The sequence below is a fragment of the Cyprinus carpio genome, chromosome A6, assembly GCF_018340385.1.
Source record: "Cyprinus carpio isolate SPL01 chromosome A6, ASM1834038v1, whole genome shotgun sequence".
In the NCBI taxonomy this organism is placed as follows: Eukaryota; Metazoa; Chordata; class Actinopteri; order Cypriniformes; family Cyprinidae; genus Cyprinus; species Cyprinus carpio.
In genome coordinates, this window is record NC_056577.1 from 32,216,433 (window position 1) to 32,244,360 (window position 27,928).

General features: G+C 35.6%; 1 protein-coding gene across 1 annotated transcript in view; it reads left to right on the forward strand.

The window, feature by feature from the left end:
• The window catches only part of LOC109052381 (TOX high mobility group box family member 2), a 126,583-nt gene that overhangs the window by 30,124 nt on the left and 68,531 nt on the right, over positions 1-27,928 (forward strand). Inside the window, exon 2 of the mRNA XM_042759068.1 lies at positions 17,134-17,226. Coding sequence (XP_042615002.1) covers positions 17,134-17,226 — 93 coding nt within the window. The remainder of the gene's footprint in view (positions 1-17,133; positions 17,227-27,928) is intronic.

Consider the following 27,928-nt stretch of genomic DNA (forward strand, 5'->3'; position numbering starts at 1 on the left):
TCCACAAAAATGCCACAGACACACTTCAACAAATCAAGGCTCTGATGAGGTTTTGGATAGCAGTCACTGAGAAGAAACTTGTTGTGTTGTGAAAATATTACTGTACTACAGTAAAACACGTCTATACTGTACTATACATGCTGGGCTATATAGTAAAAAAAAAAATGAATGTCAGCTTTTTGATATCTTTGATATTTAAGATTTTTACATATGAATGTAAAATATAAATCAAATATAAAAGTTGAATATTTATATATTTATATTATTATACTATTATATATTTATATATACATATAAATATATATATGATATTTTTTATCTGATTATGTAAAAAAATACATATGTATGTAAAATAAAAAATATTAAATATAAAAATCTAATGTTTATATATATATATATATATATATATATATATATATATATATATATATATATATATATATATGATATTTTATATCTAATCTACGTAATGTACACAAGTTGTATATTAGTATAATGTAAATCTATTATACTGTAGTATAGTACTATATATGTATATGTATATATAATTTTTATTTTTTGTGTATTTTATAATTTTTTTTATATTTTTTATATTTATAAATTGCTTACAAATCTCATGTTTTTCTTTTCAGCACGTTTTAAAAAACCAAAAACAATAAAAAAAACAGTAAAATACATTTTCCACTTGGTTTTTCACTAACATTCATTTTCATTTATATGCAATATCTGATAATAGTTTACTTACATATTTTTGTAAGATATTTTAATGAATCATTGAGTCAGAGTTACTGAATCACTCAGTTTGAAGTGATTCACTGAAACGAATCATTGTGGTCCTCACAATGCTGAATAACTTGATTTCACTGCCAAACTATTCTGAATATATATTATGATTATTTCATATATCGCCCAGCACTGATACTATGCTGTAATAATCTGGTTGGTCACTTGTATTACATTTGTAGCATCATGTAGACCTCCAGAAGCGATTTTAAAGGGCGAATTGGTTAGTTTACAGTAGCGTTTGCTCTGAACATGATATTGTTTACATCAAAATCAAACTATATGTGATTTCAAAGAGTGATGTGAAGCCGTTCTGTACACACAACATTTCCTCAGCCTCAGTGGAGGTGGCGTTGGTTTGGCACGGGTTATAACCCTCTAAAACAACACAGTAGCAGTGTGTGTGAATAGCAGGAAGTGCTTGTGTGTGTGGAGGAAAAAGCTGTGGAGGGTACGAGGGTAAAGACGGGGTAAAAATAGGGCATTGGGCAGAAGGCAGGAAACTAGCATACTGTGGCCTCATAGAAGAATGTCTTCTGCTGCATCGAGATAAGAGCTTAACTCTCTCCTCTCCTCCAACCTGCTCCAACTACTACCACAGTATTACCATGGTAAGACAACAGGGGAATAAAACTCTGATGTTAATGCACCTTTCTGTAAATGTACCACGGTAAATGAATATGCTAGTCAAAATGTCAATTACAAAAAAACATCAAAACGTACTTTTGTTCTATCATGGTTTTTGGTCGTTTACTATAGTAAATGTTTCCATGTGCCAATCTTATAAAAAAGTACTGTTGTGGTACCGTGGTGCAGTGATGGTAATACTATGGTACTTTAATATTTATTATATATATAACACTTTAGTACAATGGTACGTTACAAAAAGTATCAAAAAGTACCATGGTTTTTATAATGGCATGAAATTATCATCCTTTAGAAAAGTGTTCTGGCTGTACCATGGTACAGTGATGGTAAACTGTCAGCACTACTATAGTAGTACCATGCTACATATCCAAAATATCCTTTTTTTAAGTGTGAGCACAAAAATGTACTAAGAGTACCATGTTTTTGATAAATTGCCATAGTACATGTTAAAACGTGTAATTGTTTATATCAGAGTACCATAAAATTACCATAAAGAACCATTCCTTACAAAAAGCATCATGGTACACTGATGGTATCACATGGTAATACTTTGTACTTTAATATTTACAGTAGTACTGGAGTTCATGCATTATAATATTTATAGGGGTACTACAATGTCCAAAATGTTACAAAAAGTGCTAAAAAAGTACATGATTAATGCATATGTGCTTTTATTCAAACTGACTTGCTTTCCCTAGGAATCGAACCCATGATGACCTTAGCATTGCTAGAGCCAAGTCTTGTTTTTAGCAATGTACCATGGTACTACCAGGGTATTTTGAACATGCACTACTTTGTATTCACTGTACCATGGTGCATTTTTGTAGGAGTTGCTTGCATGTACACAAACACTGATAAATGCATGTACTTAAAAACACGTCCACATGTGCACACAGCTGATCTCAGATCCCTCGGAATGCATGCAGCTTTGTTTTCTCTTCCTCTTTATTGTGTGTATACGTTGCCACCTGACCTCACTGACCCTCTTATCATCCCATCTGAACCGTGTCGCGTCGTGAATGGCGTCGAACGCTCCACACTTGTGCGAATGGGAAAAGAGCGTCAGCCCTGGATGTTGTCGCGGTGTGAAAAACGCCAGTGATAAGAGCTGCATCTACTGCCTTATCTGAGGGAAAGTAAATAATTAGCTAAATTATAACCAGTCGTCTTCGCCGCTTTCTCCGTCAAATGCTCAATTAGTGCTAATCGCAGGCGTCGCGACTGACCCAACACAATCAGCTGTTCTGACCGAGCGCTGAACCGCTAACCGATGTGACAATCGGGCGTAATCACGTCATTTGTGTAAACACTTAAAAGATGCAATTGCAATTCATTTACGCAGCAGTTGTTGGTTTTTAATTTGTGGGCGGGTGTAATTCTGTCATGTTGCCGCTGATCTTATTATGTGCTAATAGACTTTATCGCTGGCGTCCCCCGGGGCAGAGCCGCAGACATCTGTCTCTCTGGCCTGTACATCGCCTTCTCTCTCCTGCCTCAGGACTTCATTTTACTGTAAAATCTGCCGTCCGTGTGTGTGTCTCTCTCTCTTTACCTCTCTGTGGTGATAGGCCCTACAGCATGCCATTACTGGGCTAATGAGGGCTGTCTACAGCCGGAGAGAGCGAGCAGTCGACAGACACGCTAACCAACACTGACACTCTCATTATACAACTGGCAACCGCTGAATGAAGGAGTCCCTCGCTCTCTCTCTCGCTCTCGGCTCGTTTTCTCTTTCCTCCTGTGACTCTGAGTCTCTTTCCAAAAAACATGCAACTCTAAAACATTGTTTACTTAATTTCTAGCTTTGCATATGACACGTGATATAACATTGGCCCGGGGGCTTTTCACAGATTCAAATTAGAAATATTGACACAACATGTGGTTCGGCGTACGCCTCTGGAGAACACCTTCATGGGACGTCACTATAAACGAATGCATTGTATGGAAACACCCCGATATCAAAAGAAAATAATCATCATTTCTTTCCTGAATGAAGCTTGTTTTAGGACCATTTTTCATATATTTAAATGTATTCAATTACAGTGAGAAAATTCTCTAATACAGTGTTGTTGTTGTTGTTTTTTGCTATAAAGGGGGTATATATGCTTAATTAAAAATAATATATATTTTTCATATTTATAATTTAATATTTGATATTTGCAATTTCTTTTAATTTACTTATTTTTCTTCTTTTATACATATCTCTCTCTCTTATATATATATATTTATATATTTCGAAATAATTTCAAAATTCAAAACGCTCAAAACCTGTGTTTAAAATTCAAAATCTATTTTTTTTTTATTTTAGCTATATATGTATTTCTAAAATATTATCTCATATATTTTTCTTATTCTTCAAAATTTACTTTTGCTACATATCTTTCTCTTTATGTATTTATTCCTGTGCATTTTTTTAGAAATATAACTGCAATTTTTTTCTTAAATTTCAAAATATTTTTTTCCACGTATTTAGCTTTTATATTATTTTATATATTTTTCCCTATATTTCTTATCCTTTTATCCTGTATATATATATATATATATATATATATATATATATATGTATGCAATTTTTCTATAATATTAATATTTTTTTATTATTATTCATTTATTTTAAAAACAAACAAAAAAAATCCTCTCTTTTAATTTTGGGGGAAAGATGTGAACTGGACAAGTTTTGTGAGATTCACCTTTGCACCTAGTGACACACAAACCCATTGTGTGTGTGTGTGTGTGCATTTGCATGTGTGTATGTGTTTGTGTGTGTGTGTGTGTGTGTGTGTGTGTGTGTGTTGCCATCAGCACTTCCTCTTCAGTGGTTTGAAAGGTAAACACTACATTACCGGATAATTGAGCTGCCAGATACCCCGGCCAATCAGGGCGCAGGACGGTTGCTGCGGTGAACAAACAGGGATGGAGGGAGCAGTAAATGAGTGCAGGGTGGGATATGGAGGGAAAACAATGGACGCTTGGCAAACGGCCAAGGAAACAAGCAGAAACGGATACCATATTGGCAAAGCTTATCGCTGGAGCAAGATGGACCTGAACCAGATTAGAGTGCTGCCTGCAAGACCACTTTCCTTTCGGACTTTCCTTCAAGGCCAAACATTTCACAGTGATACAGATGCATCTGTCAGTGCAGCACTGAAACCTCTTCATGCAAACCTTTAATATCAGCCTGTTGGTAATATATTGATACATATATAATTAATCTAAAAACATTAATTTTTTCATCCAATTTTTGTATAGTTTCTATTAGTATTTTATATATATATATGTATATATATATATATATATATATATATATATATATATATTATATATATATATATATATATATATATATATATATATATATATATATATAAATTTTATTAAATATTTAATGGCAATAGCATGTTTTTTTTTAATGTGATTTCACATGACTTTGTGGTATTACCATAGTACTTTTTTGATTTTGTTTCATAGACTCAGGCACATATGTAACATTTGTATCATGTATTTATGACGTGATTCGTCCGCACACGTGTGCACAGACACACAAACACACACATTCCCAGTGTTCGGTGTGTGTAGCCACTGATTCGAGACCCGAGAGCAGTTGCAGGGTTTTGTTACCTGTAACTTAAACCAACCCATGTTGTATCATTTACAGCCATTTCACATTAATGGACCATCTGTGTGTGTGTGTGTGTGTGTGTGTGCTTCTTCATAACATTCCCTGCAGATTAACAGAATAGACATGTTCACGAGAGGCTCCTCCGATGAATGGAATGTCAGGCATTACCAGGCTTATTTGAGTGCTCATATCAGCCAGTCAGATAAAGACAATCTGTGCATTGTGAGCTAAAACACACACACACACACACACACACACACACACACACACACACACACACACACACACACACACACACACACACACACACACACACACACACACACACACACACACACACACAAACCATTCTCTAAGTGTATGTTAATGACTATTCATAAAGTGGTACCACAGTAGAACTTTTACGTACTGTGTAACACATCTTCAGACTATATACAAAGCCATTAAGAACTGTGCAGATCTGTGCTTGTGGTTCAAAACCTAGTGAGCTGCTTAACTGGAAGGCATTTTGAGGCATCACAATTACATTCCAGATGCAAAAGCTCTTCCAAAACATTGTGTTATTCTCAGGAGACCCCATTGTGAATTCTAAGGCAACGTTGCATGTATCATTCAATCCCATAATGCACTGCACCAAGGTTGTTTTCTTTCTGTAATGAACAGTATTTTTTAAAAATGCAATCTAATTAAAATAGTCTTTATGTATGTATTTTATAGTGCATACATGCAGTACACACACACACACACACACACACACACACACATACACACACACACACACACACACACACATATATATAATGTGAATATAACATTGGACATTTTTGAAAATAAGGCATTCAGTAACATGACTAACTGAGCCTTCATAGTGTTTGTGATCATATTATTGTATTGTTGCGTATGTTTTATGTATTATTTTCATTTCCAGTGATGATGCAGCCTTAGTAGGCAGCTGTCTATGTACAGTAGGCCATAGACAGCAGTGCAGCACACTTGAGTGCTGAGTATTATTAACTATTGCACAACTCCACCAGACCTGAATGCATGCCGTTAGAATGACTCTTTGCTGTTTTGTGCTGACCACAATATCTTAGCATGCACTTTCAGTATCACACAAACAGTTTGCTGTGGTCATCACTGCAGTGCAAAGGGCAGAAAACATGAATCATCTTCTTCAGCAGATATAAGCAACGATCTCCCACGCCAACGAACATACAGGCCTGAGATCTTGCACATTTAAAACGTTGCATATTTGCAGTCTGTCACAGTTTTTTCTATAGGGTTGCAGCTGCTTCGTCAGTGTTTGAGTAGAAACTGATCTCAGATCAGTGCTGTGCGGCTCGTCTGCTGTGCACAGACACTGTGAAATGTGCTGGTATTAGTTTATGTAATTGCATTACTCATAAAGTAAACACACGCCTGCCAGATTTAACATTATTCCTGATGAAACTGTTAACGTTTATTTTTAAAGAATTAATTCTCGGGCGACACACAAGTGGTTTATGAACATTATTTTGTTTTTAATTTAGTTTAATTTAATTTTATTCTATTATTTATTATGAACTTTTATTATGGATATGGTGGTAAAAGACGTTTTTATGAAGTTTTGTAAAACATTTTAGCTTTTTATGACCGTAATCCTACTTTGGCAACCCTAGAGGAACATTTGATTGCTCTTTCATAGCTCATGTTTCATATATTTTGTTTCAGATGCAGGTGAGGACTGAGATATTTAAGAGATTGCATTTGTGATTTTTCTTTCCAATTCTGGTTTGACATTAACTTTATAGAAAATATGATCAGCTAGAATGAGATTTGATCCGATGACATCTGCATATGCACACTCGCCCCTGAACTGAACCTAGGTTTTTATAACCTTATTCAATTGCCTAAGATGAACTGATAATGTTTGTATGTGTGTGTGAGTGTGTGTTTGCATGTCTCTCATATTTTCAGTACATGTTGATCTGTCTGTCAGCATGGACGCCAATTTACTGTGTTGTTCAACACGAGACATCTGCTGTGGAAAATAAACCCTATGAGATCAGTACACACACGTGCACACACACACACACACACACACACACACACACACACACACACACACACACACACACACACACACACACACACACACACACGGCGGGATCAGAAGGTCTCATACTCACAGGCTAAAACTGTCACTAGCGCTGACGCCAGCCTAATGCCCTGGATACACCAATAAATGTCTGACGTGTTAGAAAGGTATGAGACATTCATGTACGGAAATATATATTCACCTATTTTTGCTTTATAGGATTTCAATATAATCTCTTCTGCTGTAGGACAGATTAAAAGTCTGCAGTTGTCAAATACAGTCATTATAGTTTCACTTTTCTTGTGTTTGAACTCAAACTAGAGTTGCTTGGCTGTTCTGAGTGGTTGCCAGGGTGTTACTCTCTGGTTGCTAGGGAGTTTTGAATTGATTTTTAGTGTGCTGTGGGAGCTAGTGTTTTGGTGGTTGCTAGGGTATTGACTTACAGTTGCTAGGCTGTTTTTTGGTGGTTGTTAGGGCGTTGCTATGTGGTTGCTATGGAGGGTTTGAATTGATTTTTAGTGTGCTGTGGGAGCTAGTGTTTTGGTGGTTGCTAGGGTATTGACTTACAGTTGCTAGGCTGTTTTTTGGTGTTCTCTAGGGCATTGCTATGTGGTTGCTATGGAGGTTTGAATTGATTTTTAGTGTGCTGTGGGAGCTAGTGTTTTGGTGGTTGCTAGGGTATTGACTTACAGTTGCTAGGCTGTTTTTGGTGGTTGCTAGGGCGTTGCTATGTGGTTGTGGAGGAGGTTTGAATTTTTTTTAGTGTGCTGTGGGAGCTAGTGTTTTGGTGGTTGCTAGGGTATTGACTTACAGTTGCTAGGCTGTTTTTGGTGGTTGCCAGGGTGTTACCATGTGGTTGCTATGGAGTTTTGAATTGATTTTTAGTGTGCTGTGGGAGCTAGTGTTTTGGTGGTTGCTAGGGTATTGACTTACAGTTGCTAGGCTGTTTTTGGTGGTTGTTAGGGCGTTGCTATGTGTTTGCTATGGAGGTTTGAATTGATTTTTAGTGTGCTGTGGGAGCTAGTGTTTTGGTGGTTGCTAGGGTATTGACTTACAGTTGCTAGGCTGTTTTTGGTGGTTGCTAGGGCGTTGCTATGTGGTTGTGGAGGAGGTTTGAATTGATTTTTAGTGTGCTGTGGGAGCTAGTGTTTTGGTGGTTGCTAGGGTATTGACTTACAGTTGCTAGGCTGTTTTTGGTGGTTGCCAGGGTGTTACCATGTGGTTGCTATGGAGGTTTGAATTGATTTTTTTAGTGTGCTGTGGGAGCTAGTGTTTTGGTGGTTTCTAGGGTATTGACTTACAGTTGCTAGGCTGTTTTTGGTGGTTGCTAGGGCGTTGCTATGTGGTTGTGGAGGAGGTTTGAATTGATTTTTTAGTGTGCTGTGGGAGCTAGTGTTTTGGTGGTTGCTGGGGTATTGACTTACAGTTGCTAGGCTGTTTTTGGTGGTTGCCAGGGTGTTACCATGTGGTTGTTATGGAGTTTTGAATTGATTTTTAGTGTGCTGTGGGAGCTAGTGTTTTGGTGGTTGCTAGGGTATTGACTTACAGTTGCTAGGCTGTTTTTGGTGGTTGCTAGGGCATTGCTATGTGGTTGCTATGGAGGTTTGAATTGATTTTTAGTGTGCTGTGGGAGCTAGTGTTTTGGTGGTTGCTAGGGTATTGACTTACAGTTGCTAGGCTGTTTTTGGTGGTTGCTAGGGCGTTGCTATGTGGTTGTGGAGGAGGTTTGAATTGATTTTTAGTGTGCTGTGGGAGCTAGTGTTTTGGTGGTTGCTAGGGTATTGACTTACAGTTGCTAGGCTGTTTTTGGTGGTTGCTAGGGCGTTGCTATGTGGTTGCGGAGGAGATCTGAGTGATTTTTGGACAAATTAAACGTCTGCAGTTGACAAATACAGTCATTATAGTTTCACTTTTCTTGTGTTTGAGCTCAAACTAGACTTTTAAAGTGTAAAACTGCTTGGCTGTTCTGGGTGGTTGCCAGGGTGTTGCTATGCGGTTGCTAAGGAGATCTGAGTGATTTTTAGTGTGTTGCTATGTGGTTGGCAAGTGTTTAAGTGGTTGCCAGGGGATTGCTTTGCAGTTGCTAGGCTGTTCTGGGTGGTTGCCAGGCTGTTGTTATGTGGTTGCTAAGCAGATTTGAGTGATGTTTAGTGTGTTTCTATGATCATCAGGGATTTTTTCACCTGTTTTATCATTCAGCAGGTGAAAATCGGATCACTTAGTAAAATAACAGCACGTTCATGTCTGGAGCGCACACACACACACACACACACACACACACGCACGCACACACACACTGAAGTTTAATTATTTTTGAGCGCACATACATAGACACACACTCACAAACTTAATTGAAATCGTTATTATTTTTCAGCGTGTGCTGATTTGGACTGAATTCAGCAAAAGAAGTTTCACTGGTCTGTTGTCTGTATGTTAGCATCCAAATGAGTTTGTCTTTACTTGCGAGAACAATGTTTTAGCGACTTGGCTCCTTCAAACTCCATCACGGCTCAAAAGTGTGTTTGGCAGCGAGTGTTTGGAAGGCTTTTCTCTGGAAACAGCACTTTTGATTTAGACGACGAGCAGATGGTTGTAAGTAGATTGCTTTCATGTTAAGAAATCACTTTCCTTCTTTTGTCTGGCCTGCGAGCGGAAGATTATTTTAATGCGGCCTCTTTTTTGTCATTACTGTGTACGGAACGGTGACATAACACCAAATACTCGGGAAAGAAAGAGGATGAGGAACAGGGAAGCCTGACAAGGATTGGTTCAGCTGCAGAAACCTGTTGCCAAGCTTACAGTCGAAGCTTATTTTAAATTTAATGGCGTTCTTAGTCATGTTTCGTTGAAATATCAACTTAAAGTTCTCTAATGAGACCCTAATAGTCCTTCTTGTCAGTAGAAACATACTACAGTCTACGGTTGAGATCTCATGTATGATTCTTCTTTCCTGTGGGCATCATCACATTTAAATCCTGTGCATGTTTTTACTCACGAGAAAGTTTGTCAGCATCTCAATGTGATTATGTCAACTCAGAAGGATGATTGACAGTCAGAAGATACTTTCAGTTTGAATCCAGTCAGCATCACCTTTACAGCTGCGCTGGAGGGTGAGAAGAGAAACCCGCCTCTGATTGGCTGTTCTGAGTGTTTGAAATGAAAGTAACGTGATTGGCTTCTTTTGTTTTCACTCTGACTGTGAGTTTTACAGCCGCTGAAAGAAGCAGGCGAGATCATGTGCATGTGCGTTTACAAATTCACTACGTACTTAAATCACGCTTTTTATTTCTTCAATTTCTCAATCAGCCAGAACATCAGCGTAAACAAAGCAATATACAGTACAGTAGTGAAAACAGAGCTGGGTGGATTACTAACAAATTGTAGTCTGTTACTGATTCCAAATTACATGACAAAAATTGTAGTTAGTAACGTAACGTAGTTAACGCAGTTACTTTTAGATTACTTTTGACACAACTCATTTATCACATCGATTTAAATAGGATAATCTTGTACCATATTGATATAAAAAATACAAAGAGAAAGAAAATATATACTATTCTTTGTTATTAACAACATGAAGTGCATTAAATGTTACATCACGTTAAAGTTTCCCAAACTGGGGTTCGTGAAGGTTTGTGAGTTTAATGAAAAGTGAATAAATTAAATCATAAAAAAATTTAATAAATAAGCACTTGCTAAAAAAGTAGAATTTTTATTTGTTTTCCTGCATGCCATCCAACATCATAGAAACTTAAACATGTACTTAATTATTAACTTATTACCTTAAAATCTCAGGGGTACTTTAAGTAAATATATTAGGTGAAAGAGGTTCGGCTGGCTAAAAAGTTTGGGAATCAGTGCATTACAAGTAAATAAGAAACGTGTGCATTTTAATGTGTTTGTAAAGTAGTTGTAATATCTAATCATGTAATCAATAAAAAAGTAACTGTATTCTGAGTACTAGTATTTTATAATGTAATATAATCTAATTACAAGTACTTAATTTTTTGACTCTGGTTACGTAAAACAGACTACACAGTAATGCACTGGGAACCAGCATAGTAAACACAGTACAACGCGGTAAAAACCAAAGCAAACACCTTATCAACTGCAAAGCAACGTCCCAGCCAATCACAAAACAGCAATATGGCGGTGAGTTTTGCCTAGTCAAACAGCACTCAGATTTTCACCAGAAAATATGAAAATCTGCTAGCATATTCATACTTTAACATCTGTAAATATTCACAGCAGCTGCGTATCCTCAGCAGCGCTCTGTCTCTCTCTGTTTAAACAGGTCATTCATCTGCACATGGCCAAAACAATATGTTGATTGTACAAACTTATTAACTGGACGGCGTCCAGCCAGAGTTATTTTGGATGTAAAGGCCTGTGGGAACATTGTGTGCTTTAGGGATTTGAGCTGTGATGCAACGACAGAAAGAAATAAAAGCCATCGCACATTCACTTTAGATTAGTTTTAAGTAGCTAAATGTCACAAATAAACATCAGCATCCTACAGAAATAATACAGAAATAATAATATTTGACTGTAGTTTTGTGCTCAGAAATAAGACAAAACCTGAATTCAGGGACATCCAGTAATGTGCTTTGTTGGATAAATGATTTACAATAATGATTAATAATAATTCAAATAGTTTTTTTTTTTTTTAAACTGCAAACAAAATAATGTTTAAAGATTTTAGGTTTTTAGTTGGTGTGTACAGTATTTTAATTAACTATTAATTGCCTAATTTTAACTGATTAACATCAGACATTATGTTTTGAATCTCAAACATCTTCTTTTGTGTTCTTTTGTGATTCTGAAAAAAACGGATCAGGTAAAAATGTATGAAATATTATAGCTATATTATAGTGCAATAAATATTCCGCATTATTTGACCATGTTTTAATTCACTCTTAGAATTGTGCAGATTTTCCCACAGAATCAGCTCAGAAAATGATAAGAAATTCGGCAAATCCTGGTAATGACCTGTGTGTGTGTGAGAGTGTGTATTTATTTATTTATTTATTTTTGTGAGTGTTTGTTTGTTATATTTGTGTGTGTGAGGTTTTTTTTTTTTTTTGTGTGTGTGTGTGTGTGTGTGTGTGTGTGTGTGTGTGTGTGTGTGTGTGTGTGTTTGTCTTTTATTGTCTTGCAGGTGTTCAGCATTCCCATTTTTCTGTGTTATCCTAATTAAACACACACACACACACACACACACACACACACACACACACACACACACAACCCAAAAAACAATCACCCATTTACATAATGAGACAGAATCTGTGAGAGACTAACGAGAATTCTAACGATCGCTCCAAAGAGAAAGAAACCCAGAGACGGATCCGCTTCTGTCTCATTTATAATCAATCGCCTTCTTTTATATTAATTTGTTTTGATGATGTTTTATGACTCACAGACGGAAAAACACTGGACAGATCATCCAGTTAGAGGACAGGTTCACCCACTAATGAAGATCCTGTCATCGTTTTACTCATCAGACACCCTCACGCTGATCTTTCCCATATACAGACAAAAACATCATATAAGTATCTTACATTTGAGTCAGAAGCACATATAGCACACAAAAGTCAAAATGACTACTTTTACAATACTTTTAGCCTTTTTGGGCTTGAACTGTACAGAAGAAATGCACCACCTAGTATTTTATACCATATTTAATATTACTAAGTACATCCCTACTGTTGACAGCCCAGCGCGCAGCGCCTAAAATAGAAACATTCCACCGGTCTTGATGCTTTTCAGGCCGTAATTGCAACTTAATCTCTGGCCTATGCAATTTGCATTGTAATAATATCCAATATTCAAACTGCAGTAATTGTCTTGCGGTTCAGGGAGCATTTGCATCAAGCAGCTGGTGCTTTGCGTTTCTCTTTAATGCGGATTTTGTCTTGATTGTTTGTTTTTAAATGTCCTCTCTCCTTCACTAGTATGTTAGAAAGATTCACAGTCTGTGGTTTTATATTTAGCACAGCACTGCATGTTTACCTGACCTCTCTTTATACATGTTCCTGGTCTTATTCAGCATTATATTTAATTATACAATATGTATCACGAATTAGCTTTTTTTTATGTTTTCAGTTTGTAAGTTTTTGTAATTTTATGTGCTTTTGTCATTTTTATTAGTTTATTTCTATTTAGATTAAATTTTTTAGTTTTAATTATTGTCATTTGTGAAACAAAAGCAGTCTTAAGTCTCTGGGGTATATTTGAAGAAACAGGCAAAAATACATTGTATGGGTCAAAATTATAAATTTTTCTTTTATGCCAAAAATCATTAGGATATTAAGTAAAGATCATGTTCCATGAAGATATTTAGTAAATTTTCCCTAAATATATCAAAACTTAATTTTTGATTAGTAATATGCATTGCTAAGAATTCATTCGAACAACTTTATCTCAATATTTAGATTTGTTGTTGTTGTTGTTGTTGTTGTATCTCTGTCAAATATAGTCAAACAAAAAGCTTATTTATTCAGCTTTCAGATGATGTATAAATCTCAATTTCGAAAAATTGACCCTTATGACTGGTTTTGTAATCCAGGGTCACATTTATTTTTAATTCAACTAGTTGTCAAGGCATTTTTTAAACTATTTTTTCTTTTTATATCTAACCCAGGCCAGTTTTTAGATAACTGTATCTAATCTAGGCATTTATTATTATTTTTTTGCATGTGTTTGTATGTGTCTTCATGTATTAGTAGCCACATCGCAAGCTTTCTAAGCTAGCAGAAACACACAACAACGTGTCAACTACTAGTGTTTATCCATGAGCCTTTTATTTTAAACTCAACTTCCAGTCAAGCAATCACCACAATCATTCTGGGATCTGATCGGTCGAGACATTCAGAAATGTCCCCTCAAGTCACCCACGAGTTACAGTAAAGTTTGCAGTAAAGGGCACATCGATTACGGACACGTGCGGCGGTTAACAGGAAGACACAAGGTGCAGAAAACCCCGGCTGTGTCTCTAAGTTTAGCTGCAGTGATGAGAGAGATACAAATCAGAGAAAAAGAAAGAAAAGTAGATGACAGCATCCCACGATCCCTTCACTCTGTCTGGGCAATTAGCGGCACAGTCATTAGATCTGTACACAGACATCTGATGAGGGACATTCTCAACACACTAAATATGGCGCTTTGGATTTACTTGACAGCATATTGTTAGTCATGCAGCACTTTCAGATTTACAGTGATGTGTAGATTCATCCAGTGCTTCAGTCACTTCACGTGTGGGTTTGCTTGCGTTTTGAAAACAGTCGAGTGGCTGAGAGAGAACGAGTGTCGTAGATTAGTGTTAGGAAAGATTTGACATCAAACTTGTTTATTTTTGGCAATGCAATTAAAAGAGATTGACCACGCCATAGTACTGTGATGTGTATTACCATGGTACTTTGAGATGTTCATGTTTTTTTGTAAGTATGTGTATTTAAAATCTATCTATTTTGTCTTTTTTTCATATATAATCCATAGAAAGTAACTGTAATCTGATTATGAACATTTTAAAACATAATATAATCAGATTACAAGTACTACATTTTTGGAATCTGATTATGTAATCCATATTACATATAATCAGTTACTACCAGCACTGTTCATATGCCATGGTACTTCAAAGAATACCTTGTACGTTTACCATAGTATTTTGTTAATGAACCTGAGGCCGTGTTTCATGATCGCTTGTAATATTTCTCCCGGGTCATTTTGATAGACAGCAGTGTGCACTACAAGTACACTACACTAGTTTCATATGTTTCTGTGTGTACTGTGTGTGTGTGTTTTTGGCACACTCTCTTGTGTGAATCATTAGATGTTGGATTGCTCTGATTCCCAAACCCAGACTGCCAAAACTCCTGCCGGGAGCGTTTCCTCAAACAAGCCTCACACACAGAGCGGGACAGAGGAGATCACACACACACACACACACACACACACACACACACACACACACACACACACTGATACATGTACACGTAGTGGGAAGAGGCCAGAATGACTGACTGAGATCAGTTCACATGTCATTATTCCTGCTGAGCACAATATGTTATTAGTGGCATTTAAGTCAATCATTACTAGTACTAGTGCTGATAATAATGTGATCAATGCCTTGACACCAAGTATTATTAAAGTTCCGATGCACAGTTTACACCGGCTGGGTGATAAACACTTGATAAAAATCCCCTGAAGGAGGGACCTGAGCCTTGTCTAGATAACAACTCCCTAGCAACTACATAGCAACAGACCATCTGGAGCTTTAGCAGCCACTCAATACACAAACACCTGCATAGCAACATGTTAAAAGTCACTCTGAACACCCTACCAACTGCATAGCAACACCCTGGAAACCACATAGCAACACGTTTAAAATCATTCTAAACACAAACAACTGTATAGCAACACTCTGGCAACCACATAGTAACATAATTAAAACCACCTTATGTACAATAGTATCCACTCTGAACATAAAAGACTGCATAGCAACACCCTGGCAACCACATAGTAACACACTTAAAAAACAATCGTGAGTACCTTAGCAACCACTCTGCATAGCAAAACCCTGGCAACCACATAGTAACACACTTAAAACCATCTGGAGTACCCTAGCAACCACTCTGAATACAATCAACTGCATAGTAACACCCTGGCAACCACATAGTAACACACTTAAATACAATCGGGAGTACCTTAGCAACCACTCTGCGTAGCAAAACCCTTGCAACCACATAGTAACACACTTAAAACCATCTGGAGTACCCTAGCAACCACTCTGAATACAAGCAACTGCATAGCAACACCCTGGCAACCACATAGTAACACACTTAAATACAATCGGGAGTACCTTAGCAGCCACTCTGCGTAGCAAAACCCTTGCAACCACATAGTAACACACTTAAAACCATCTGGAGTACACTAGCAACCACTCTGAATACAAGCAACTGCATAGCAACACCCTGGCAACCACATAGTAACACACTTAAAAAACAATCGTGAGTACCTTAGCAACCACTCTGCATAGCAAAACCCTTGCAACCACATAGTAACACACTTAAAACCATCTGGAGTACCCTAGCAACCACTCTGAATACAAGCAACTGCATAGTAACACCCTGGCAACCACATAGTAACACACTTAAATACAATCGGGAGTACCTTAGCAACCACTCTGCATAGCAAAACCCTTGCAACCACATAGTAACACACTTAAAACCATCTGGAGTACCCTAGCAACCACTCTGAATACAAGCAACTGCATAGTAACACCCTGGCAACCACATAGTAACACACTTAAAAACAATCGGGAGTACTTTAGCAACCACTCTGTGTAGCAAAACCCTGGCAACCACATAGTATCACACTTAAAACCATCTGGAGTACCCTAGCAACCACTCTGAATACAAGCAACTGCATAGCAATACCCTGGCAACCACATAGTAATACACTTAAAAACAATCGGGAGTACCTTAGCAACCACCCTGCGTAGCAAAACCCTGGCAACCACATAGTAACACACTTAAATCATTCTGGCGTACCTTAGCAACCACTCTCTGCATAGCAAAACCCTGGCAACCACATAGTATCACACTTAAAACCATCTGGAGTACCCTAGCAACCACTCTGAATACAAGCAACTGCATAACAAAACCCTGGCAACCACATAGTAACACACTTAAATCACTCTGGAGTACCCTAGCAACCACTCTGCATAGCAAAACCCTGGCAACCACATAGTAACACACTTAAAACCATCTGGAGTACCCTAGCAACCACTCTGCATAGCAAAACCCTGGCAACCGTATCACTAGTATCATTTTAGTGAGGGAAAACACCACAGAAATCCTGTTTGTTATTGCTGATGTTTTGATTAGTGATGATGATTGTCTTCTGTGGTTTGTGTCTCTTGTTCCTCTGAGACTCTTCTAAGTTGGGCCCGTTGTCCTCTGTTTCTCTCTCCTCTCTGTCTCCTCTTTTCTCCATCTCTCAGAGCAGATACGGTGTAGGAGATCGAGGTGTTAGGCTGTACGGCGCTTTACCCCTAAGGCCCAACCCTGAGGAGAAAAGACTGCCCTCTTCAGGGGTGAGACGCAATACTCGTACCTTCAGCTCTTCTCCACCTCTCATCCGAGCGGCTAGCAGACCAGAAACATACTCTATACAAGTACACAGATGCTAACTTCAATGCTTTAGCATACTATGCCGATGCAACACATACTAGTTGTAAAGTTGCATAGTTACCGTTTGCAATTGTGTGCTTTTTTAGCATATGTTTCTGAGCCTAAGTTCGATTCAAACCAATGAAAAAAACAATAATGATAACTAAAAAGTTAAATAATCATTCTAAGTGTAAGTTTTACATGATAACAAAATACTAAAAACTGAAACGTTTTTTTTCTTTCGCATTTTTAAATAACTCTCGTCACACAAATCCACAAAAACAACAAAAACGCTGTATTATGCATGCCAGACCATGAGTTGGGGCTGTTACTTTGTAAAAAACAAACAAACAAACAAAAAAAAACACTATGCGTCTGTGCACATACACATTCTTATAGACCAGGGGTATCAACTAAAGTTGCTTTGAGGTTCAGTAATGAACCCTCCTCACTAGCCGAGGTCTGGAAATTACATACCTAAAAAAAAAAAAAAAAAAAGATTTGATGTTTTTTGCCAGACGAGAGTATCTGCAGGATATTTAAGCTCATATTTAAGACTTTTTAAGACATGCACAAATACAAGTTAAAAGCATGATTAACAGTAAAGATACAGGTTTTCACAAAAACAAAGTTTAATAAAATAAGCTTCTCATTTAAGTCTTTAAACCATTTTTCAAAGTCAAAAGTAACAATTATTAAATTAATTTAAACAATTATTATCAGTCAATTGTATTAATTAAATAACTTATAAATATATGTTACCATCTTAATTGTTTAATTTTTTTATTACATTATCTTCTTGTCCATCCACCAGTTCATATTTACAACTTTGCGTGTTTGCTGCATAAAAACATGGGTTGATTTTCACATTGGTCTGAACAAAAACAGAAGATGGGCTATTTAAAAATGCACATTCGTTATCTGCCAGCAGGTGGCGCTTTAGGAACGGCAGAAATACAGTGGTTTCCCTGATAACTGCAGTATTATCAGCAGAGCAGCAGCTGACTTTGAAACATGCAGCGCTCATATTTATTAAATGAAATCATAACCTTTTGAAGTTTAACCGTCACACTAAGCCGTATCACAAATTCTTGTCTTACCGTCCCCAAATTTAAGACCTCCTGAAATCATATTTAAGACTTTCTTGTACCATTTAAGACTTTTTATGGCCTTGAATTTGATACAACTAAATTTAAGAGTTTTTGTTACCATAGTAACAACCCGTGGTGCTGCAGGACCCACAATGCTCTACTGAGCTGACCTTGATGTGCTTGATATAAATTAGATTTTATTAGAAAATAGCGTGTGGCATTTATTAATTTTCATCTCGCGTTCCGGTTTCGGACCGGAGTCCACCAGTTGGCGACCCATGAACATCTAATACGCATATGCATGACATCACTATTTTCACAAATTTCCATTTTATTGTTTACAAGATGATCATTTATAAAGTTTTCAAAAATGTACCCTTTGAAACCCATTTTCAAAAGTTTGCATTTTCAGGCCCCCAAAACATCGTTGTTGTGTAAATGTACGGCCAAAATTCTAACTCTAATTCTAATTCTAATCCACACCACAACAATAATGATAACTAAAGATTAAAAATATAATTGGAATTACTATGGAATTAATTTTTTCCAGTTGATGAACGATAAAAGCACTGACAGCCAATCAGAATCCACCTGACTTTAAACAGCCTGAACATGTAAAGAGACGGCAAAACGGTTATCGTCATAGTTAGCGTTTTTTGTGTGAACGAGCCTTTAGGTAACAACAAATACAAATAAGTTTTACATTAACGTGTTCCTAAACTAATGACGCAATACTTTAAAATGAATAAAACACATAAAATAATCAGTTTGATTTAACAATGAAGTGGATTATTGATTGTTTTCACATCATAAAAATATATTTATAATAAACATTTGATACATACATCAATATTTGATTCCCTCATAGTGGTCTGTGTAGGCAGCACACTAGGTTTGGATCAGGGCTTTCTCTAGCGCCCCCTGTTGTCTGAGAGTGACTCGGTCTGTCTGTCTGTCTGTCTGTGGTGGCTTTGTGGTTCTCTGAGGGACACATAATGAACTGAGAGTCCTTATACGTGCCCAAAGGGCCACACTTCACACCCACCATAACCTTCTTCCCACACACACACATGTTGGGTTTCCATACACACACACACACACACACACGCTAAAGAATGAAGTTCAAGTTTGAACCAAAACCGAACAATCAAGTGTTACTACTTTGACTTACAAAACACACTGTGGCAGAATCAGATGGTAAAACCATGACACTGAATGATTACCATATTCATGTACTGTGGTATTTAAATGGTACCCCAATGTATTTAAGAGAATATTACTGCAATTTTTGGTACAAGTTTTTACAAGTGAATATTATTTAACGTGGATATTTTTATTGCTATATTTTCACATTGGACAATTTTTAGTATTTTTTCACATTCATATTTTATTATTTTAAATATTTAAATAATTTAGCACTATAACAAGCACTAACTAATAAATATGTAATAAAATGTATGGTTATACAATGGCATTTATGGTAATACTACAGTATTACTTTTTGATAGTGAATATCATTTAATGTGGATATCGTTAGTGCCATTTTTCTTTGCATTGGCATATTTTTAGTAATTTTTATATTTATATTTCATTTTCTATTTTGTTTTAAATATTTAAATATTTATTAATAATAAGCTCTAAATAAAAAAAAAAAATCATAAAATGCATGGTTAAGGTTTTTGAGCACATATGGTAATACCACAATACTACTTTTTGTTATATATATATATATATATATATATATATATATATATATATATATATATATACATATATATATATATATAAAGATCATGAAATGTATGTTATACACTGGCTTTTAGTGAATAGTTGCTATTTTTCTTTGCATTAAGCCTCATTCATGAAGCATGAGACAAAGAATATCTGTGTAAATTATTTGTGAAACTTTTTTATGCAACTGTACATCATAAAATTATGAGGGATTTACATAGAAATTAATTTTGTGAAACAAAATGAATAAAATGGCCAATGTGGACAGACACTGCAATTTATGTGCTGTATGCATTTTTTATTTTATTTTTTATTTTATTGATAGTAGTGCATAAACACAGTGACTATAGTGTATTTGTTGAACGCAGTGAAGTATTTGGGATGCATGTGAACATACAGTCATTTTAGCATCATCTTTAGATGGCACGCATGGTTTTTAAGGTGTGCACATGCAGTAGTGTTCCTGCATCACTGGTGCAAATACACTCAGCTTACGTTTGCATTGCTGCAAATGTTCACACACAGTCACCCTCAAGAGTGACTCACTATCAAAAGAGAGCACGTTTGACTCAGAATTACCTAAGTTTCCTTTTTCACTTTCCGTTATTTGAAAGGACGTCCGTATTTAACAGAGTAAAGCACTTCTGACTCACTGGAAAAACTCGAACCGTGCGCGCGCCACTTTTGTTTTCAATTGATGTACTCAGCACATTAACTGAAAGAATGAAACTATGGAAATAAAATAGTTCCAAAACACCATGAATCCTCTGCTGCAGCAGCTTTCCTTTTGGAATGATCTTCTCGGTGTCCTGCTTGGATGAATACCGTTGTGTGCAATATTGTGGACGGCTTCTTTTTAATTAGAAACGAGATGGTATTGATGTTCCAGAAACCGGCATCGTAAATCATTTATCAGTGCTGGAGTGCTAACAAAGCAGCTCACGCTGACCGGTCCTTCCTCATCCTATCCATTATCAGGGTTCCCACGGCAAGTTAAAAAACGGGAAATATCAGGGAATTTTAAAATTTTGATGGATATTTTTTTCCTTGCTTGAAAGATAGGCCACGGTACTATTTGGTTTCCATATCCATATATCACTGTACTATGAGGTACTTCGAACAATACCATCTATACTTAATGATACTTTGAATTTACCATCTAGGTAGTGTTAAAAATAATGTTTATACATCTTATGTTTTTTTTTTATTTATTTTATTATTTAATGTTTTAGTAATAATAAGCATATTTTGTAAGGAAACTAATAAAAAAAAACACAAAGTGCACGATTATACAATGGGTTTTGAGTGCTTATGGTAATACTAGGGTATTATTAACCTAGAAATTGTAGTATTCTGATTTTCAGGCTTGGGAAAAGTCATTGAAAATACTGACTATGTTACATAATTTGACTTCCATATGCATACATCATTGTACTGTGAGGTATTTTAAAACAGTGGTATTACAGTATTAAAAACAACATTTCCATTACGTTTTTTAGATTTTCTATTTTTTAGTAATACTATTTTAATATTTTAAATATTTGTATATTTTAGTAATAATAAGCACTATTAAAAAATATAATCGAATGTATGGTTTCATAAAAAAAAAAAATTGTCATGTGTTTTCAATCATTATAATGATTATACTCATTATAGTGAAGTGTAAATAATGTTTTATAACTGTTATTATTCATGAGCTCATACAGTGCATTATATGGTGCATTACAAGGCATAATTAATGCATTCAAAATACTATTATAATGCCTTACATATAAAGACTAAGCAAAGTGTTACTGTCTTTTCCTAGTTATTTTCAGCTTGGAAATATTTTATCAACTATAGAATTCTCTTTGTAAGATTCTCTATAAATAATTTTAAAAAATCCTAATCCAGAATTCACAAAAGCCTGCAAAAGTCATGGAAGTTCATTGGTATTTTAATGATTGCATCATTATAAAAAAAAATATAGCGATATTCAAACATATATTTGGTGTGGAGTTGTGTATTTCATTATTCTGCAGTTAGTTAACGTTCTTTCAGAGTCTTGACACTTTCATAAATAAAACTGAAAAATATGATATTTTTTACAATGCCCAGAGTTCTGAGGAACGAACTAAAAAAAGACAGGGGGAAAAAAAAACTTTTTTTTTTTTGCTCAGTTTTCCGGATGCGTACATGCATTTACATATGAATGGTTTAAAATTATCTACCTTTTATCAAGCGTCTCCTCAGCCGTCTTTTAAGAAGTCTAACCAAACCATGGCATGAAGGTTGAGCTCAGAACAACCACTTTAACAGCTCAGAGAGGAAACGTGCCGTTTCTGCTCGGCCCGTGCGTCAGGTGTTGCGGTGAGGGGAGGGGAACGAGGTTTTAGGCCTTTGTTTAGTATCTTTACATCTCGACACACAGGGTTCAGTTAAAAGTTGGTTCAGTTAAACATCCGCTCACTAGCTGAAATCAACCCCCCCACACACACACACACCCTCACCTTCAGCTTCCTCTGGAGGTGAACGACACACACACACACACACACACACACACACACACACACACACACACACACACACACACACACACACACACACACACACACAGCTATTTTCAGAGAGTTTATTGCTCTGAAGCCGACAGGCTTTCTTTCTCTCACCGTGAGTCTCTTTCCCTCCTTTATTCACAAGGTGCCAGAGATGAAAGTTGTTGCTCTGGAGACTTAATGGAGTTTAAGTATCAGCTTGGTCTCAGATACTTCTCCTAAAACCATTTCTAGAATAAGAAAGCAGACACAAACGAGTCATTTTTTTAATAGAAGGAATGTTTATAGCTGCTGAGAATTGTTTGAGCTTGAATTGAGATTTCTGACTTTTCGTAGTTTTTTGGTCTCTGAGCACATTTTGAGACGTTGTTGAGATCTCCTTTGAGACAATGTGAGATTACTAGGGTTGTTTTCGCAGAAGAAACATCTACAGCATCTGCTTTTCTTGATTTGAATTTAATTATTGAATCTCATTGCTGTTGCTCGTTCATAGCTCAGTTATGTCTCAACTGTCTAAAATGTTATACAATAGTTGTCCTCTAGTGATATGCATATGATTGACAGCTCAGATCATGAAATGTTTCAGTTCATATTGAGATCTCTGACTGTTGATTGTAGATTCTTTTGATATCTGAGAACAGTTTGAGACACTGATGAGATCTCTCAGGAGAAACATCTCAAACATCTGATTTTCATGATTTCCTCTCCAATGTTTATGAGAAACAACTGAGATTTTCAAGGGATCTTATTTGTGATTTTTCCTACTGAATCTTTAGGTGGCATGTTATTTCCAAGGTCATAAATGTTATTGCTCAAGGGTTGCTCGTTCGTAGCTGAGTTGTCTCAATCTTGTCTCAAATATTTCTTGTCAAATTCTTGTCATTCATTAAGATTACAGAGCTATAAAACGAATGATTATTCCAGCTCAGATCATTTAATGAGAAATTATTGCATTCTTATTGAGATTTTTGACTGTATACCTTTGATTTATATCACAGAAACCCATCTGAAGCAATTGAGATATTAACTAATTTTCTTCGCAGTGCTTTTCCATTTCATCTGTAAACTAAGCGTTAAACACACAGCGAGGAGTCGACACTAAACCATCTGAAGACAGCAGGATTAGCCAAATGAGATCTCAAATTTCCCTCCTCTGCTAAATACGTGCTAATGTGAGGTTTTGATGCGTAATCCAGAGAGCAGCGCTGGCGTCGTTTGGACCTGCAAACTCACAATATCAACTGATGCCAATTTGTGGGTGTTTTCAAACTGAGTTCTCATCTCTGTAATCCTGGACTGTAATCTCATGTGATTACGGATTTATGGGCATCACAACACCATAAACTGCTTTCAGTGGATGATCACTATTAAAACAATACACCTGCATTTAATATATACCTTAAAGACAGTATGTTTACCCTGTTCTTAATATACATCCCTCATTTTGCCGTGCACAGTTCACCAGTGCATTTTATTGTATCGTTTTGCGAAAAAGGTAATAATATAACATTTTTCATAGTTTTAGTATGAACATTCTATAACTTTTATAAATTTATAAATGTACTCTTCTGTTAATGTTACCAAGGCCACAAAAATAATATTAACAAATATTCGAATTCAAAAGTGTATCATTAAGAATCATTCTGAACGTTATTTTGTGTCATTTGGTTTCCTCATGGATTGTACTTACAGTACTTATAGTGTTATATTTGCATATGAATATGAATCATTTCTGAATCTCTCAGATCTAATTGGCTTCGGGTTAAATAAAAATGATGAATAAATTGTAATAAATAAATAAATTAAATAAATTAACAAAATAAATTATTTTTTCATAAAGCACATTTGTTAATAATAATAATAATAATAATAATATATATATATAGTATATATATATATATATATATATATATATATATATATATATATATATATATATATATATATATATAAATATTTTTTTTTTTTTACAAAATTCTGGTATTTTTTATTTTTGTTTTTACACACACACACACACACACACACACACACACACACACACACACACACACACACACACACACACACACACACACACACACACACACACATATATCCATGGTTGGTTGACTAATAATCAAATATTATGAAATAATTAAATGAAATAAAATAATATATTGTTTATTCCTTTATTTTGTAAAAGTGTAGTGCTTTTTTAGGAGTCCCTGTATCTGAGCTTTCACACCTAAAACAAGTTTTTAAGGCCTTTTTGAAGAAAGCTCTTGTATTGAGGTCTGTGTGTTTGTGTACGATGTGATGCTGTGTAAACGAGCACAGCATGTCTTTCTGATACTTGAGCTTTAAATAAGACTCATAATAACAGCCACAGCTGGAGCTGGTGAATTTATTGTAGCACTTTGAGACTTGCATATGATTAGCCAATCAGAGAACACGGTGGGCGTGGCTCAATACGTGTTATTTTGTACAAATCTGCGGTGAAGTGCATTGAAATACGTTCACTGTTTCTGTGCATTCGTTTGTTTTCATGACAAATTGGTTGAGGAGGTTTTAGCACTGACGGGAATACACATTGATATTTTCATTCGAATGCATTTACGTCGTGGTCCATTTATGACTCAAGTGTTTGTCATTAATGTTTTAATTTATGTGAATGTGTAAACACATCCAATTATCATAATTCAGTGACACACACTCACGGTAATTGTGTTGTGCTGCGTGTGTGTTTGTGTTTTCGTGTAATCATCAGATGCGTCATCCATTTGTCACGTCTGTACGTTTAATTCGTCCTCATTTGTGAGAAAGCTGACATATTCCTACTTTCTGTTTTTCCTTTCTTTCTCGCTCTCTTCTCCTCGCCGCCTGATTTGGAAAGACTCGCATAGTCAATTACGCTGGAGTTTGAGAGATGGAGTGCGCTGGAGTTGCCATATTTTTGTATGATATTAATATTTCATAAGTGCCATTCTCAGCTGAATATCTAAGAGAGAGAGCCTATTAGATTCGGCGCTGCCAGAATATTATTCATTCTCCGGAGAGGAGACGAGCACGTCGTTACCGCAGCTGTTCTCCTCAGCACTGTTCTGGCATTGTTTGAATAGTTCGGTCCAAGTTGGCCTGGACAGTGCCGCTTGTTGCCAGATTACAGTAACTGAGACAGAACGAAAGGTCAAAACCAAAGCAAACTTACATGTGAATTGGACTCTAGAGAACTGAATCGAATTGCATGGAAGCAAGGTGTATTTAGCAGTTCAGTTAAGCCATCGAAGTCATGCTGTATTGACCAATCAGCATCCAGGATGATTTATAATTTCTGACTGGATGAGCTGCATTTGAGGGCTGTTTATAATGCTAATGCATACGTTTGTCAGCCATACAGTTAGACTAATGCACTATAATACTTGTGGAAAGACATGCTTTTTTAATGATAATAAATAATAATTTTAACTATTAATTGGACTTTGTATCATATCACTGATGCTGCTGTTATATAAAAGCAATGAGTCACTCATAGTTGTGCATTTATTGTATTTTACCATAACTCCTATTTGCATCTCTTATTGCTTTATTGCATTGTGTTTAAACACTTACAAATGTAGCAGGGTTTAGATGTTCATGGCTGCTTGTGAAAAATGCTTCTATTCTGCATTTTCTCATTTTTTCATGACAATTTATACCATCAGCAATCTGAGTAAAAAGTTAAATTAATAAATGCATTTGAGAATCTCTCAAAATACACAGGTGCTTCATGAACAAAACCTTAGCATCGTGTTCTCCAGGATAATTTCAGATGATTTTCCAAAGAGCATCTTTCAATATTAATATTTATATTATATGAACGTAAGAAAAAAAAAAAAAAAAAAAAAAAAATATATAATATAATATATATATATATATATATATATATATATATATATATATATATATATATATATATATATATATATATATATATATATATTCAAATATTTTTAAATTCCGATTTATTTCTAGGTTTGTATTTGATTAATCACACAGAAAAAGTGCAGAATCTTTAATATTTAATATTTAAAATGTATGGTATATATTTATACCTATATAAATGTGCATAAAAGTGTTTATATTTCTATAATGTTATAGATTTTCAGAATTCTAAATCTGTTTATTTCCAGGTTTAAAATAATTAAGTTACTTGCATTTACTTGCAATAATGCAGAATCTTTTAATATATTTAATATTTGTATTTTATGGTATATATTTACCCTTATAAAACCTTACAATATTTATATTTCTATAATATTTAAATAATTTCCAAATCCTAAATCCTTTTTTTTATTTTAATTTTTTTTTACATTTAAGTGAACTCATTTACTTACATTTGATAAGTCAAACAAAAATAATACAGAATTTTTTAATATTTAATATTTATAATTTATAATAATTGCTTATACTTATAAAATCTTACTATATATATATATATATATATATATATATATATATATATATATATATTTATTTTTTTATTTTATTTTTTTAATCCTAAAACTTTTCAGATTTATTTCCAGGTTTAAATGAACAAAATCCCAGCAGTATTATAGTTTTCTGCAGCTTTCTCTGAAATTCAAATGCAAAAGTGTGTTTCTCTCTGCAATCTTTTTATTAGTGCACTGTAAATATTACATGAGCTTTGGATATTACTGGCTTCGGCATGAGTGCGTTTGTGTGTGTGTGTGTGTGTGTGTGTGTGTGTGTGTGTGTGTGTGACTATATTATTTTATTGCAGCGTTCCTTGTTTATTGCTATAGCTCATGACCTACTTCCAGCCTTCCGTACTCAGCACGAATCTCTCCGACGTGCCCTTCATCTCAACGGCCGTCCCCGCAGAACAATTACACGGCAAAAGGGGCCCAAATGGAGATGTTTGTACTAAATAACACGTGTAATTAAGCACTAATGAGCTCTTGTCACTGCGGAATGTGCAATTAGACGGGTGATAGAAAAGCCTGGCGTGGCAGAGAGAGAGAGAGAGAGAGAGAGAGAGGAGGTGGAGGGTGTGAGGACAGTGCAAATACTAGTCTTACTAGTCCTGTAGTATGTATACTGTGCACACCATACTTATGTTCTGCATGCACTGGATGACATTTATCAAAATGTGCAGTATGCATCAGAACTGTAAACCACATGCAATGCGCTTGACCTTCCGTTTGCAGACATGATATCAATCACACTCGCCATGTGAACCTAGTCGTGTGATGAGAATAAAGTATACTTGTGCATGCATTGTTTATCATGCT